This window comes from Vespa velutina, chromosome 9 (assembly GCF_912470025.1).
Source record: "Vespa velutina chromosome 9, iVesVel2.1, whole genome shotgun sequence".
Classification (NCBI taxonomy): domain Eukaryota; kingdom Metazoa; phylum Arthropoda; class Insecta; order Hymenoptera; family Vespidae; genus Vespa; species Vespa velutina.
Genome location: NC_062196.1, coordinates 2069189 through 2086871, shown reverse-complemented (window position 1 = coordinate 2086871; position 17683 = coordinate 2069189). Strand labels below are relative to the sequence as shown.

Here is a 17683-nt window from a genome sequence, read left to right as displayed (position 1 = left end):
CTTTTCTTTTTTTCTTTAACTTTTTCAACAAGCGACTGATATTACGAGTATAGCCGAATCGAACAAATGTTATATTTATAAACGCAGCTTCGAAAATATAAAAGAAAAAATAAGACTCACCTGGTTATGAGTTGATGCACTCTCGGCCATTGACCTCTCGACCTAAGAATCCTCGCTGTACCTACGAGCGACGATCTATGCGATGGTGAGACCTCCATGCCCTTGAGATAGTACTTCAGAGAGGGTAGCCATTTTCCTGGAAAAGAGACGCGAAGAGGCGATTTGGCATGAAGTTTCGTGCCATACTAAACTCGTCGGGAAAACTCACTGCTCGGTTCTCAATGCTGCTACTGTTACTACTCTTGGACTACTAATGTCGAGCTGTAATATCGTCAAGTCACTTACGCGGTGAACTTTCGGCTCTGGGGATGGTAACATAAAGACTCTTTCATGTCCTTTCTCACCCCTCTCTGTCTATATATCTCTATATATCTATTTATTTCTCTCTCTCTTTCCCTCTCTTTCTCTCTCTTTCTCTCTCTATCTTGCTATTTCTCTTTCTCTTACAATTACTATTTCTCTAACCTTCATTGTTAGTTCTCATCGCTCACTTATGTAATGTGCGAGACAGGTTACTCACCGTTTTGATATAACCATGTAGCATACTCCGCGAGATGATCCGGACTTCGAGGTTGCAAACGAACGACGTGCCTTAGAAGAACTCCCGTTGCGGGACCGGTTGCTAATCTCGCGAGGACGAGGTATGCTGGAATATAAGCTGGATCTAATGATACGCACTTCTGCAACATCTTGATGCACTCCTCCGTCCTATTCGTCTTCCTATTCGTAACATTTTTAATGATCTGTTGTGAAAATCATATAAATTTGATAATTAAGAATATATAAATCTTATTATTACGGCTATAACGTAAAAAGATTTACGTTTATTTTTATAAGTTACTTGAAATCACACGCATTCTTAATTCACTCTGTTGTATTTTTCCTAAGAATAGTTTTACTAAGAAACATTTTTACACGTTATACTTAAGCAAAATTATAAAAACAACTCAATGTAAACTACATAGATGTTTACTCACGTAAACACTTACAAAGATAGCTAAATATCATTGAATTTTTGTAATGTAAATTTATTGATCATTTAGTTTCTAGCAAGTAGTCGTTATAATAATTAATCATGTAAAATTAGGTATTTAAAAAATGACTAACAATAAAATTAAATCGTAACTATATCGCGAATTTCGACATACACAGATTAATGGAGAGTGGTGGACATTAAAACAGTCAATGGATTGATTGGGCTTGTAAGCTTTATGCGTTTTAGTATAGGTTGCAGGCAATTTCGCAACATACGTTCGAACGAATTATAGTCGTGCGCTTCGCAGTAATTGACTTGACGCTTCGTAAAAGGCTTCGTAATGATCGTGAATGACAACAGCAGGAGTGACAATCGATAATTGCATTCTTTACCGTTTATACTCATTGCACAAGCGTCAATATAGTGAAAGGTGAATCGATGAGTCGTTGAAGAATATAAAGGTTCAAAAACTTTATTTCGGAACAAATACTTTCATATATTATAAAAGAGTTGATATAAAAAAAAAATTACGGGAAAGAATCTCCTCGTTAATACTTTCCCTAGTATCTCTACATTGATCTATAAAACCGATATATCAAGCGAATTCTAAGAGAATAGATATTTTTGTGGTAGTGATGGTTTTATTTTAAATTTTCTTTACATGCACAAGTTAAACTAAGCCGCGAGAAAATATTATCGGTGCGGTAATACATGGTATGAGTTCTCTGATGAAAATTCTATTTACAAAAAAATAATGGAAAGAAAAAAGAAAATAAGAGAATAACGAAATATAGGTAAAGAGCAATATCCCATGCAGAATATTTTTCCACGGCATACGGGTACTAGAAGATAATTTTGCGATGCATGGGGTTACTGATTTACACTCGCGGGGGTGTTCTCCTAGCGCCATTAATTAAACTTTAATTTATCTAGCAGAGAGCGTTAATTAAACTTTAATTTTGGCCGTAGCTTTGGAGTTATCGCCTTGTGTAAATTTACTATTAAAAATAAGTGCTATATATTCCTTAATGAACAGTTCGTTATGGTATACCTCGTAGAAGCATTTTGTATCTTGTTGATTTACGTATTTGATACTATATGCAATCGAGAATGAAATCTGTTATACGATTTATGATTGGCTCCATCGCGGCGGATAATATTCGAAATTGAAATGTCACAAAAAATGAGAGCGACACAAAGTACAAAAGAGAAAGAGAGAGGGAGAGAGAGAGAGAGAGAGAGAGAGAGAGAGAGAGAGAGATACAGACAGACAAAGACAGAAAGAGAAACGTTTTATTTACCCATCACTGACCTGTACAATTGTCCTAAATTGTAGTGCGCATTGACGTGACCAGGTTGGGCATGGATTGCAGCCAGAAAATGTTGCTCCGCTTGATCGCCTACCGTCAACGTCCCAAGATTATTGTGAGCGCTCGCGTAAGTTGGCCATAACCTACAAACATGAAAAATCAAATTTATTTATATTATCAAATGAATATGTAGCTTTTATTATAATCTCAATTAATGGAGGAAAAATAAGAAATTCAAATTAAGAAAATCAAATTTTATTACGAAAAATAAGTACAAGGAAAGATTTTGATATTAAAAGCTGTCGACATTTCGTTGGCTTCGTTCTCTTGGAACTTTGGAACTGCCCTTGTTAGGAAAGTTTCGATTGTAAACTTAATTATATGCAAATATTAGCCACTCTCTCGAATGCCAAAACGTGCGACAACGAGACTAGAATGGCCGCCATTGCAGTAGCGTCAGCTCGTAATGACTGTAGTAACACGAACGAGCTAGCTTGTAATCCGATTACTAATCGTATTACAGTAGACCGCTAAACCGCGGCGCTAAACAAACAATTGTACTACTTTTATGTCGCAATTATCGGACAATAGCAATGTTATATTCTGCTTTAGTGATGATCGATGCGAGAAGTTGATTTTAATGATAATTTTATGATCCAACAAAGAAATCTTCTTTTATAAAGTATGATTATTTGTACATCACGTTTTGGTGAACAAAATTAACAAAAGATAAAAATCATGCAAATAAATTAGTCTCTGTCAAATCTATAATCTAACTTTCTGATGATTTTTGTTGTTCAATAGAAATTGTACTTTTGATAATGGGAATAATTGTTTTCGTCATCTCGTGAAATGTGTACCCGAAAGAGCACGCTTGCCAATTCGTGTAATCCGCGAATACAGGATTTTCTTATCATGATGATCGAAACTCGATCGTCCTTTGTTAATACTAGGAAGCGATAGGAGATAGCGAAACTATCCTCGACAGAACAACGTCCGTCTATTTGTGATAAGCTGTCGGATGTTCACTATAGTGTTTCAATTGAACGAGAATTCTCAATTGTGAGACTAGTGGGATTGATAACGAGACGAAACACACAGAATAATTGGATATAGAGAAACTAGCCCACAGATAACAAATTCATTTATTATGTGAAAATACTAGTAAAATGTGCTTGAAATAACGATGCAGAAGACTCTTTGAGAATTAGTGGAAAGGAAATGAAAATATTAAATAATCTATTAGAAATTCCGACGTTTATTTTATAAATAAATAAAGAATTTAGGACAGTAGAGCTTCGATAATTGAATCTCGTCTTTGACTTAAAATAATACGAAAAATCGATTCGTACAAATATAATATTATAACATAAGAAGAAGAATGAAAGGTTATGGAAGGTTAAATAAAAGATTAAACCATTCGTTATTTTATTATAATAATGGATGTTTAGATTCACCCATTTGTAAATATAATCTACGAATAAAGTAGACTAATAAAAATACTTCATTAAGAACAGTTAGAAGCATTTCAATGAAATTACGTTTTTATAAAACCTCATGCTATCGCTTTAACTGCAATAATGAATTCCATCAAGGAATTCCACCAAAAAGTGCAGAATCAACGATGGAAAAAGAGAAAGAGGTGTCGACTTTATCTATCAGCTCTTTTCATTGCATTTTTGTTAAAATATCTTTTTCAAGAGCATCGTGCGGCTATACCGTTCATATCTCCAGAGTGTGAAAGGGGCGATCCCATTTCGTTCGTGACGTATCGCCACGAGGGACAAATTGACATTATTGCAAGCACGAAAAGTTATTGGCTATGCGAACGTTGAATGTCTGCCTCGTTGATAGATGATAAAATATGTGAAAATTTTGTACAATGACAAATTGCCACATATGTCCTTTGTTAGACGTTGATCAATGTTAATCTTTTACCTATCTCTCTGACTCTCTCTCGCACTCTCTCTCTTCCTCTCTTTTTCTTCCTCTCTCTCTCTCTCTCTCTCTCTCTCTCTATCTCTATCTACCTATCTATCTCTCTATATCTCACTTTTTGTCTTTCTCTTTTTCTCTTGCTCATCAATGAAAATCGTCGGGTATCGTATTCGCAAAACGATAGTGACGATGCGCGTTCATTAATTATGTATAACGAATGCTTTGTATTTACGTTACAACGATTCGCACTCGCTGGGTTCGCTTGATTGCAAGCGTGAGTTTACACGGGGACTATATACGATGAATATATAATCCTTCGTTATGATGTACACTACAGTTCCAATGGATCGGTATATTTTTTCGATGAAAAACAAAACGTGTTAGATTCATGATCGATGATATCAATGATAGTGTATTAGAACGTGTTGTTTCCAAATGAAAATCGATGTTGTTCGAATGCATGTTAGTTATGGATTAAAAAAATATTTAACTCGTTATTATTATCTGATAATTAAAATGTTTAAATGCAATGTCGAAATTTATTAAAATAATCGTAAATTGGTAATAAGAGTTAAATTAAAAATTTTATACAATAACAATATCTACAAATTTCGCCTGGTATTCAATACTTTAAAATCGAAAGAGGTAATCTTTCTTCAATGTTATAAGTAAGATCAAGGTATTTCTCTAAGGCTTTTGTAACTACAGATTACATTCCACAGAGCTGCAAAATTCCAAAGTCCTGACGGGAAAATTGCAATGCGTGAAAGATGCGAGAATCGGTGTGGTGAGGAAAGCTTATCGAATTCCTTGAGAACTCTTACGGTGTTTTAAAAAGCAAATACTCTTTGCGTTGTGACAGCATTCAACTCCTTTTGTCCTGAAATTCCTCGAACGATTTCTCATTCGTTCCTTTTCTCTCAAGTTAGCGTTCCTTGAAAGAAGGGTTCTTTGCGAAGAATGCAATTCTTTCGACGAGAATAAGTCACATTCATTTAAAGCATTAAAAACAGGCGCGAGTAGTGTTAAGACAAGAAAGAGAGAGAAAAGGAAAAAGAGAAAAAGGAAATGACATATTTCTGGATCTAGAGATCTAGAAAGATGCAAAAACTCATTAAAATGTGACAATGTAAAAGGTTAATTTTGTAAATTAATCTTGTTTCAAAGACGCTAAATATTTTTAAGTTGTTTGTAAGTTATAGACGTTTCGTGTAATACATACGAACTAACAAGAATAAATAGTACTTGAAAATTTGTCAGATGAAAAGCAACAAAAATGAGATAGAATTTGGATTCTTTCAAATGATTGTTTGTCAAATATCTTCTTCATCGACCTTTTTCTAAAAGTTCAACGGATCTTAAAAATACATTCACGTACGTATCTATATCTACTTCCTCTCTTATATCAGCGACGCTATCAAAAGTCTCTCGAAAGCGATAGCAAGGCGAGTTCCTACAAGCATCTCCCTCGAGAAGAAGAACGCTAAAGAGAGTAGGAAAAAAGAAGTAAAAGAAGGAGGAGTAGAACTACGCGATGCGTCTCACGCTTGCGAGACCAAACTCGAGATCGAGTTAGGAGAAAAATCTATCGGCTGCAGGTCTCGAAACTCAGTTAAAAGTTTTCGGGTAGCAAGAAAGTGAACGAGCGTGCAAATATGTTTGAATGAGTGTGTGTATGCGCGCGCGCGCGCGTGTGTGTGTATGTGTGCGTGTGTATGAAAAAGAGAAAGTCAAGAGAAGTGAATAAGGGAAGAAAAGATGGTTAGGAGTAAGGTGAGCGTTTCACGATGAAAACGCTTGGTCGAAAGACGAGAAGGTTGAGGTCTTTCGAGACATACTTCAAGCTTGTACTATGAAGTTAAGAGGGAGAGGGTGAAAGAAGGGGAGAATTGGCCAAAGATAGAGAATACGCGAAGTATTTACCCGATGTTTTTGAAAGACCCTCTTTAAGAAGCTAAAATTTTCATATGGTTTTATTTAGTTGATTATAAAGTAAGCTATTATTAATGGTTGTCATTCCGTGTTTTCCTGATTCACGGTTAATAATCGATGTGCTATTCTTCGAGTTACTTCCTAAATATTGAACATTTTGAAAGTTGCCATTCTCCAAATTCATGTACTATTCAAACAGGTAAAGGGCAACGAACTTTTAAAGCTATTGTGTCGAACATTCCAACTATGCAATTTGCTGGATCATAAGATCTATCAAATTTCTGTATCGCATTTTTTACTCGCGAACAGGTAATACTAACAAAGAAAAAATAATAACACCTGTGGTTAATTGCTAGTTTTTTTTTTTTTTTAAGTATGGCTACTATTATCTGCTAAAAAATAATATTAAAGATCTTACAAAAGTTTGAAGGAGATAAGTTTAATTTTCTTCGTGTACTTAACGTTAATTTCAATTTCATTTTGTTCAATTCATCGTAAATTCTTTTTAAGATTTTTCGTTCGTTTTAAGATACATACTTTGAAAGAATTGGTTCTACATGAGTTTGTTGAAATCAAGAGTAAAAGATGAACCGAGAACAAGCCAGTCCAGGCCGGTCTCAGGAGAGAGAACCACATAGAAACCTCGATATTTACACGTCAGCCGATGCTACCCTGTAAAGTACTCGCCGGGGTGCCGCATGCCAGGAGTGTCTCTTTATTGGATAATAAATAACGTGTTTCATTTATAAGAAGAAGATAAAGCGTGGAAGCGTGTGCTCCCCAGATAGATCTCTACCTTTGGCTTTTCCCTTTATCTGTATCACGTCATTCTTTGCAATTTCAAAATACCAGCTATTTTGTGGATACCTACTCTTTCGACTTACCCTTCTCGTTATGACGATATCTATTCAATATTATTTTATGTAAAAAACATTTGAATGCTGATTTGATGTATATGTGCATAAAACATATATTTCATAACATACGAATCTTATTCCATTTTATATTTCAAAGTAGGATTTATTAAAAAAAATTTATTTAACTTTAGTACTGCAATAACAATTTTAATAAATATAAATACTTAGAAAGTTGTAAGATTAAAATAAAAAGTAATATTCAAGTTCAAACATTATTTAATATTCTTAATATCGATATTAATTACATGTATAATACCTATATTAATTTACACATTAGATACCCAGAAGTCCATGTAAGCATAATACAGTATTAGAATATTATTTGAGACAAGAATATATAATAGCTAAGCAATTCAATTTAGATCAACTTGTGACTGTATTATCCATCTCTGTTGTTTGGCATTTCGAATCATATTACATCATATATTCAACATATGCGATTATGTTATCGAATTACGAAAATAACTCAGAATCATAGCGTTTATAGGATTGTCGATAAATAACGAAATAATGGTGCCACGGTGTTGCCGTCGCGCAAGAATGCCTTCAAATGATTCATTCGTGAAATTTATGTGCGTTCAAAGCAATTACGTGATCAAAGGATATCCCGGTAAAGTGCGATGTAATAATTTAACTATAGAACGATTTTGAATGCGTAGTTTAATCGTTCTGCGCGTTGATAATAATCCTTCTTTCGCAAATCCGTTTTATAAATCAGATAAAAGATGGTAATGTACTCACGTTCGATATACAAGGTCTGTCATTACGATTGATAGATATTGACTTTATACAGCTTGCGATCTTGTGTGAAACATGGAATAATAATAAAAGCACAGTGACGTAAAACCATGCTGACATGATGCATTATCGTAAACACACCTATATAATAGGTAATCTATAAAACTCCGATGGCTGATCTATATTCTTCTTCTTCATATCGACAGTAACGTAGCGTAAAAGAGAAAAAGGTTGTGGTTTAAATATTTATATATTAAACACTGTAGAAAAAGGAAGAACAAAGGATAGAAACCTGGACAAGTTTAGAGCGCAATAAGATGACATAAAAAATGCGATGAAAGTACAAAATATCAGACAAGCTTTAACATTCCGACATCGGAAGAAAATAAAAAAAAATAAGAACATAATGAAAGAAATAGGTAGAACTAACTGTGACGTAATTCAATGTACAAGATATATAAACAGATAGATAAAGAAACAGAGAAAAAGATAGAAAAAGAGATAAATAGGAGAAAAGAAGAGCAGAAAAATGAAACAAAATACTGACAGGCAGAATGTGCTTCGAAGAAACGCACTGCTTTTCCTGGTGAATGAAAAGTAAACAGAAAAGTCTCGCCTTTTCCTGATTTTTACTTCTAGAAACTACGTTTCTTTCATCTCATTTCTCTTTTTTTCTCATTCGGTCTTTTTGCCCATTACACGCCGGCTTCTTTCTTTTTTCATCCATCTCTTTACTATACTTAGAACACCTTCAGCTATTTCTCACAAGCATTAAAGCAATAAGTACTTTACGATAGTGCAATAAAAACTTTATAAAAATGAATTATCTTAAAGAGAAAAAGAAATGGAAAACTCCATAATCTTTCAGCAATGCTCAATTTTTAGTCGTTTACATAGAGTATCGTTTTCCAACTTCTTATATCTACTAAGTCAACTAACGTCCATGCTACAAGTAATTTTCTTGGAAGTAAACTGAAGACTCAAGAGAAAACTTTCTAATACCTACATTTTTCTAATCGTAAATTTCAAGATGACATAATTACCGGTACGAAAAACGCGACAATCGCAAAAACATTTTAATCATGATTACTATACGTTAAGGAATAATCAACAATATCAAGTTATCTAACATGAATGCTAATTCCAATGAAATTCTACAGTAGAAGAATGCCATACGTTGAAAAAGGGTATAAAAAGTGCTTACAATTAGAAGGAAATTGCTAGTTAGTTAGGTAGTCCGATTTTTCAAAGTCGATACTCGTCGACGAGACAAGTCTATGTTGACGAACCCACGTTGATGGTGATGTGGTTAGCTAGGAACGAAGAAAAGACTTCAAAAAAAAAGAAACAAAAGCAATACCAACGTGCAGTGGCTAGTGAGTTCGGCCTAGGAAATGAAACCTACGAGTGAGAGGAAGTGGATTGGGTTAGAGTGTAGGTGGAAGAGTGAGAGAGAGAGAGAGAGAGAGAGAGAGAGAAAAAGAAAGAAAGAGATTGCATCCGTGTGTGCGCGCGTGCTCGCTTGTGTGACGACGAAATGCAATTTTCATCTGCCTGCCGACGCCCATCGTCGGTTGCATCGGCTGCAGCTGCAGCTGCTGCTACTCTCCTCGTTTACCACCCTCTTTCGTTTCTCTCCCCTCTTCTTCCTTCTCTATCCTTCCATCTCCATCGATTCTACTACTGGCAAACCTTTCGTTCTCCACCATTCCTCTCCCTCTTTCTTTCTCTCATTCTCTCTCACATATACTCTCTCTCTCTCTCTCTTTCTCTTTTTCATTTTCGTTCTCGATCTATCTCTATCTATTAATCTCCCTTTTTTCCAACGCTTGTCCACTTTCCCGATGTGTTTGCCAGACTGATTGCATTTTCGTGGACAAATATTGTGGTATTATGACAAAGCTGATTGGTGAAAGGCCACAGGGACTCACGCCATCTTTCGTGTCATTCGCGACGGCTAACTCTGCACAGTCGATTGCATCGTACTTCGAGCCATTAATTGGATTTAAGCGCTTCCTTCATTCTTCGATCACGCACTGTCTTGTCGTATCTCTTTCAAAAATAGAGTTTAATTACAATTGCATTATATATTTATATATGTATATTTATATATATATATATTTTTTTTTCCTGACAATTATTCACTTTGATAACAATCTTTAAAGATTTATTAAATAACTTTTTAAAATTATTTTATAATAACTTATTCGAATTGAAAACTTATTATCATCGAAAATTACTTAATTCAGAGAATAATTGAAATATAAAGAAAAGAAAAAAGTTTGTATGGTATACAGTTATGTGTTGGCCTCGAAGTGATAGAAAAAGAGAAGAGACAGTGGTGAGGGGTGTGTAATAGAGAGATTGGAAAAGGGTGGGAAGGTAAAGAGAGAGAGATGGGTGAATTTGAAAACCGAAACAGAGAACGAGTGCTTCCCACACCTCCTCGTACGCAACCGAGCTGCGGCTAATTAATGCACTTTTGTTTGTTTGCTACCACCCTGGTCTGACTATGCACTAGGGGCCTGCTAAAGTGGTGATGGTGAGTAGTGGTAAGAGTGGTTGCGAGTACGAAGAGGTCGAACCAACGGTAGATCGTATACCCTCCCGCCACTTTAAGCTACCAACGGTGGCACGTACAAAAGCGTCAAGTTCCCTTCGCAGCTGCATCCCCTTTTCCCCTTTTACCCTCCCTTTCCTTCTCTGTATATATTCGTATATCCTTTCTCATTACATACCTATACATATACGTACACTGACACCGTCCACCGTGGGGGTAGTAGATAACACAAACGACGGGCTGCGAAAGCTCATCCAAAATAATTAACTGGTGATGATGAGAATGCGATATCCGTGAGTCGTTATAGCTTTCTACCCTCTGAAACCTCTTATTAATACTCACTCAAGGATCATCGAGCTAGTTCCGATCTCTTGACGTTGAGAAAATGGATAAGTAAAATAAAATATAGGTTGATTTCATACTTTTCCAAAATAAGATATTATATAATTGTAAAAAATTTGCAAATTAGTTCTCACAAATAATTGTAATGAACGCGTTAGTCCATTAACTAGAAAACTCTGAGAATAGAATTCGAATGGCGTTAAATCGATTTTCACGTTAAGGAAGTAACATTGTAGAATTAAAATCTAATATTCTCAGCATTGAGATTTTATTCTAATTCAAGATGTATTCCATTCTCATAAAATATTCAGTGAAACCTTTCATTCCAATTTTAAATGATTTTTTCTGAGTTTCTTGTGTTATATGATGTCAGATTTACTATTAAAAGAATATATTAATTCAAACAGGTTCACATTATTTTATACGCTTGTAAATTAATATTGCATTGCTGTTTCTAACTTTTGTTTTATTATGTTAGTAGTACAGACAATGATATCTTTGTTCGTCTCAGAGTTAGCAGAAGTGAAATGAGAAAAAATAATCTCATTTGATGACACACCCTCTCTCGTTATTATCGTCGTGTCAATACAACCTTTTCCTGAGATTTTTTCTTCGAGAAAACGCATAATACCAAATGCTTTCCGTGCGAAGCAGACGGCAAAACACTCGATTTTACGGACCGATAATGCATTGAGTGTTTTTGTAAAGGTTGTCGTTTCGCTTCAGCTACCACGTAATACCAAAATCTATAGTATGAGTCTGTATATGTAGACGCGTGCACGACGAAGGAAAAGGGTGCGCAGAGTTAAAAAAAAAAGGGTGCATGGAACCCTCGTTGCGTCGCCATGCACGAATTATTTAATTGGATGATGCTTTTAATATGTCTGTAAACGGTAAATTCACGGTCGAATTAATATACAATATCTGCTCACGAACTCGAATGAATGGAATTGCAAAGAAAAAATAGTTTTCCAGAGTTACTCTTTTCACGACACGTTGTCTGGAAAGAAGCCAAACGAAGAGACAATGAGAAAAGGAATAATAATGCAAATGCTACTGCACATTTTTACGCTTTTTTATTTTTCCATCTCTCGAACTTGTTATGGAAAAATCATATTGTTTTCTACTTGGACTCTAGGACCTTAGGACATCGAATGAAAACGATTGTTTATTCTTGATATAAAATTTACAATCCACTTCATTTGCTCCAATTAAAATATAAATGGCATGTTACCTGTGATCATTTTAGTATATAATTTATAATACTTGTTTTCACATTATGACGAGCGTACACGCTTGGACAAAAAGATAACATACGTGTGCTATCATTAGATTCTTAGTGACGCATCCAATGTAAATTACCACAAGATTATATTCGTGGATTAATACATTATAGAAAAAAGAATGATTGAAGTAATCGAAAATAAAGGAGGTCTCATATATTATAAAAAATGTTATACTTTTTTCAATTCGTTTCATTTTTGTGAAATATACATTTTATTTTTGAAAATGTGTTGTCATTTCGACTACACTTGTTTTAGAATTTTCTTCATACACTTAAGAAAGGCTTTTTGTTTGTAATTATATATTATATTACTACGAAGTAATGTTTATATACTATTCGTCATATTGAAAGAATTTCATAGGTGGTTTTATTGACAGAAAAATATATATAATATATCTTGTAATTTCTAATAAAATCAGCAAAATATCTAAATTCTTTTAAGTCTGACATGTGATGAAATGGATTTATACAATTAACGATGTTTCACCTAATACGATGCGTAAAATGTTCTCGAAAAAATAACTGCACTTTGCAGCTGAATCATCTATAGGAGTTATTTGACTGGTTATCGACACAAAGAATAAACGAAAAAATAAAGAAATATGTTCATACTGTCGGATAATTAAGATTTATATGTTTGAAGTATATACGTATGTCGTCAGATAAATGTTTTATTGTTATAATATTATTTATATCTTGTTACTTTTAACATCCAAAGCGAACTTTTTATCGTATAAATATTTCACTGATAATGAATCTGATTACGAGAAAAAAAGAAGAATACAAACGATCATTAAAAGTTAAATTCTTTTTTAACATAGTTCTTCATTTTTTAAGTAGTCAGAAGATTAGTTATGTAAATTAAATCGATTGACATTCATAAATATGTTATTAAACTTTGAAATAAATGCGTCGAATATTTCGAAAAGAAGGATAAAGAATCTCATTGTAAAAAACAATTGGAATCACAAGAACGTTTACTTTTTGTTCCTGGGTTTCTTCATAAAAGTGAGATGACATTTTCTTACTTACCAGAGGGCTAACTGGTAATGGAGAATTGCACGGTTCGGTTGTGACGTATCTCTTAGGAAGTTGGCGAAGTTGTAATGCATCTTGGCATTGTGAGGCAGAGACCGCAAACCAGCTCTGCAACAAGACGATCCGAGGTCAGACAAGACATAACCTCTCGACCTCGACACAACCTAACCACCCTCGTCATTCCGTATCTATGTTAGTTATGTTTTGCGTTCGCTTTGCATGGCCCAATCACTGCTAAGCGATGCCACGAAGTCATCTACATATAGTCTAGATGTTGTGTGCGAGCATATATACTCTGGCTCTCAGCCAGCATTCTTGTCTCGGACTATACGATTACCTTTACTCTTAAGTTTAGATGTTTTCGTATTATCATAAAATGCAACAGACTCAGAGATAAAAATTTGCTTTTTATTCTGAAGTGTTCTTTCCAAGAATTAAATGGATTCTAATACAGATTATTATAAGAGAATGAATGTATGATGTATACTTTAACTTTACATAATATCATAAAGCGTACCTAAGTAAAGTCTCTCGAGACGTCCAATCATTGTTTCGAAGGAAGGTTCTGTAGCATCCTAAAATAAGAAGCAAGACCACCCCAGCTGTAATAAAACTTCTTCGCCGTGGTAGAGCTGTCCAAATCACTTGAATACCATACACAACTAATAAGGTCCATCCAACGCTAGAAAATATCAAACAAATATTGATCAAACGTTGAATTAAATACATAATTTCATAATATATAGCATTTATTTTTTTCATAATTTGAAAATTTTATATTAATTATTAACATATTATTAATATTGTGTAATTACTGTTTACTAATATGTACAAGCGTAACAACAAGTGTAATAACTTTACGATTTTATATAAACGAATGGCAGACACCTTTATATACAAAAGATTTGGTTTCGATTGGTATTAAAGCTTCAGTATTACCTTGGCATGTACAGTACGCGCTCCGCAACGACGAATCCGACAGTTAAGAAAAGATTAGACGCAGGTAGGAACGGTAGCACCAGGAACATCCAACCAAGGATAAGGGGCGGGTGCCTTTGTTGCTGAAAACCAAAAGTGTATTTTTATTTATTACTATTTATTGAAAAGTAATATGTATGTACGTATCAATAAAATAATATCTGTTTTTATAATATACAATTGCAATAGCTTGGCGTAAAAAAATTTTATTTGCATCAAATATTCTCGCTTTTAATATTAACTAAAAAAAAAAAAAAAAAAAAGAAAAAAAAAAAATAAAAGTTTATGAATTCTAAATTATTAATATAAGATCATAAATGTAGAAAATAAACATTATTATTAACATTTATATAACCTTGATTTTTTTGTGTGGTATTTTACCAAAAAATATAAGCATTGCTTTATTTCAATCATCTTTATACACGTACAATTTATTTACTTTGAGTATTTATTACAATATTGTCTTTTTTCGAAGAAGAGGGCATTGTATTCGATTTGAAAGTATTTCTTGTAAATAAATGAAAATCAAATGATGAAACGACTCTGTATATGATTAAAACAACATTTCAAGATTTATGCATGATATATAGTCCAACAGCGCACATTGTTTTTACAATTGCTTGATACGGTATATAATCGACGATTTACTGAAAATACACAGCACTTTAGAAGTTTCAGTCAGAATGAAGATTCTGACGGTATTATTGATTCCCTTGTTCTGGGAAATCGTTTCAGCTACTCCGCCGTTCAGAGAAGTTAATTTGATAAAGGACGAATTAAGTAATTTCAATAACCACGAAAAGCAGAGAAAGATTTCTGACCTAGGAACGGTTATCCCTGATGAAGGCAAACTTGAACCTGATGCTACGAGAAGCGAGCTCTATAAAAGATCTCAATTTCGAAAGGTACCTTTCAAAAGTATCTAAATGTACAACACTCCTACGCTTTAATAAAACTCTTGTATATTACTTGCGAAGTTATGTAATTAAAATTCAATTTATTGTTAGGATTCCGACTCCTCCTTAGATGAAGAAAGCAACATAAATATCGTAAATTTCGGCGATACTTTTTTAAATGGACTTAAATTTGGGAAAAAACTTATAGATGACATAGTACAGTCATTTTTTAAATTTATTCCGCAATTCAATAGTAAAAAAGATTTATTGAAATTTGAAGAATCGAATCAATTAGTAGGTGATGTATTCAAAAACGAACTTTATGAGATACAAAAAAGGGGAAATACGAAACCACAGAACGCAATAGGTAAAGTTCAAGATATATTAAAAATGATATAATTGATTGATAGCCTTTAAATATAGTAAAACTTAAATTATAGAATATAAAAATATAAAAACATTTTACAGTTGACAACGAAAAAGGATATACAACTAAATCTGATAAAAGTTTAAAAAGTATGTACAATTTCAAAAATGAACAGAAGATAGGAAAAATCGATGAAGAAACACTTCATTCAATAATTCCGCAAATTACAACAAATGAAAATCAAGGAAGTAGTAAATCAGAAAATAATGAACACTCTGATAAAAGTAATAACGATGAATTTGAAAGTAAACGAAGACAATTATACACTGAAGCAACGGATAATGTGTTACGAAATAAAAGAGATACACATATACCATTATGTAACACTCTTAATGAAGATAGTAAGAATTGTCTGGTAAATTCTAATAGAAAAAATGCAATTCTAAAGAATAAACAACCATCGATCGTTGGATCTTTAAATAATGATCTTGCTTTTACAAAAATGATACAAAAAGCGAATCCAGAAACACCGAATTTTAATGAGTTTCAGATAGACATTTCGGATGGTGAATTTAGCAAATGGCTTGATAATGATGCAGAATATTATTTTGATTACCCAGAACCTCTTAATACCTCACCAAAATATCCACCAATTGCTATCAACATGAAAGCAACATCGACTCAAACACCATTAAACAAAAAACCTGATAAATTAGCACCTATTAAAACATACATTGAATCTGATTATAAAGATCTAAATTTGAAATGGCCAAATGACGAAGAATATGAATTTAGTAAAGATCTTAAGAAATCTTCTAGAACGTGGCAGGATGACAGTGCTATTGATGAAGCTATTCTTATACCAGCAGAATGGGACTTAAACGACAAGACTATGAACGATAATAATAATGCTATATTCAATGCTAATTCAATTTCTAAGACAACTACGTCTAAAACAGCTAATCTAGAGGTCGTTTCTGATAGGAAAGAGATTTATATACCACCAGATTGGATTGTTAAATATAAAATGATGAGTAATAAAAACGATGACATATTATTTTCTAAAGTAGCTTCATCTGTTGGAACTCATGCTGGAGCTAATTCTAAAACTGGAATAATTCATGAAGATGAATATAAGGCACCAAAAAGTATACAGTCGATGATACAGAAAAGCAACGTTGGTACAAGCAGAAGTGGTACAGACGATGCTATTTCAAAATCTAAACAAGTAATATCTACTACAACTGAAGCCAAAACTTTTATTAATGGAGAAAAACAAAAACTATTAACATGGGCTGTCGATGATACCATCGTAAATGGCAAAAATAATATAGCAGTTGCTGCAAAGTCAACTATATTTACTAAAGTTAATGCTGGAAATGTCACAAATAGCGAAAACAACCAGAAGCTAATAAAGTGGAATATCAAAAATACAACCGTCAGTGATAAAAATACTACTATATCAAATGATAAAGCAACTGCACCTGGCGCTGTTTATCTTGCATCAGATGCATCTAATGAGAATAAGCGTGAATCATCTCAATATAGCATAAAAAACAATCAAATCAATTGGTTACCCAATAATCAAATTAATAATATGTCTAAAAATGAAATAAAAGCCAATGCTACTGCTAAAAAAGAAGTCAGAGCTCCAAGAGAAGACAAAAATGAACAATTAAGAAAAACAGTGAATCAGAAAAGTATGTTAAGTAATAAAAATAATTCTGCAATAATTGAAGAAGAAATATTATCTAAAACAGTTAATTTCGGCGTTGGTGTAACTTATCCGGCGGAAAATTTGAATACTTATGAAATTCAAGTACCATCGGAATGGATTGTCAAATATGAAAGTCTTAATGATAAAGATGATTCTTTAAAATTCGCTAAAATAATATCAACCAATTCTAATGTTAGGAATAATAAGGTTATCGAAGATACGTCAAACTGGACAAACGAATCAGAAGTTACAAAGCAACGAAATGACAAATGGTCTGGTTTGGAAACAAATGCAAAGACCTCAGCTATACAAGCAGCTGCCGTTTCAACAGAGAAAATAGAAAAATTACCATATAAGAGAGTCAAGGATAATACACAAATTAATAAAGTGATAGAATCTACTAAAACAGATGCCGAAGCTACAGCAGTTAATAACAAAGATAAAGAGCAATGGAACAACAATGAAAAAGTTCCAAGTTTAACTAGTCAGTCAGCTGCGTCTGTTGCGAGTAATATTGAAGTTGCGACCACTACCAAAAGTGAAAAGGAGCAGTGGAAATGGAATGACAC

At 33.5% G+C, this 17683-nt stretch overlaps 1 protein-coding gene across 9 annotated transcripts in view; it reads right to left on the bottom strand.

The window, feature by feature from the left end:
- LOC124951476 (protein O-mannosyl-transferase TMTC1-like) overlaps window positions 1-17683 on the bottom strand; it is a 153643-nt gene that overhangs the window by 12305 nt on the left and 123655 nt on the right. For 8 of the 9 annotated variants that reach the window (XM_047499922.1, XM_047499921.1, XM_047499926.1 and 5 more), the window contains 6 exons: window positions 14096-14217; window positions 13674-13838; window positions 13151-13264; window positions 2409-2549; window positions 641-840; window positions 121-256 (listed from right to left, as the gene is read on the bottom strand). In XM_047499922.1, coding sequence (XP_047355878.1) covers window positions 121-256; window positions 641-840; window positions 2409-2549; window positions 13151-13264; window positions 13674-13838; window positions 14096-14217 — 878 coding nt within the window. The remainder of the gene's footprint in view (window positions 1-120; window positions 257-640; window positions 841-2408; window positions 2550-13150; window positions 13265-13673; window positions 13839-14095; window positions 14218-17683) is intronic. The other variant, XR_007101617.1, reaches the window with a different exon arrangement.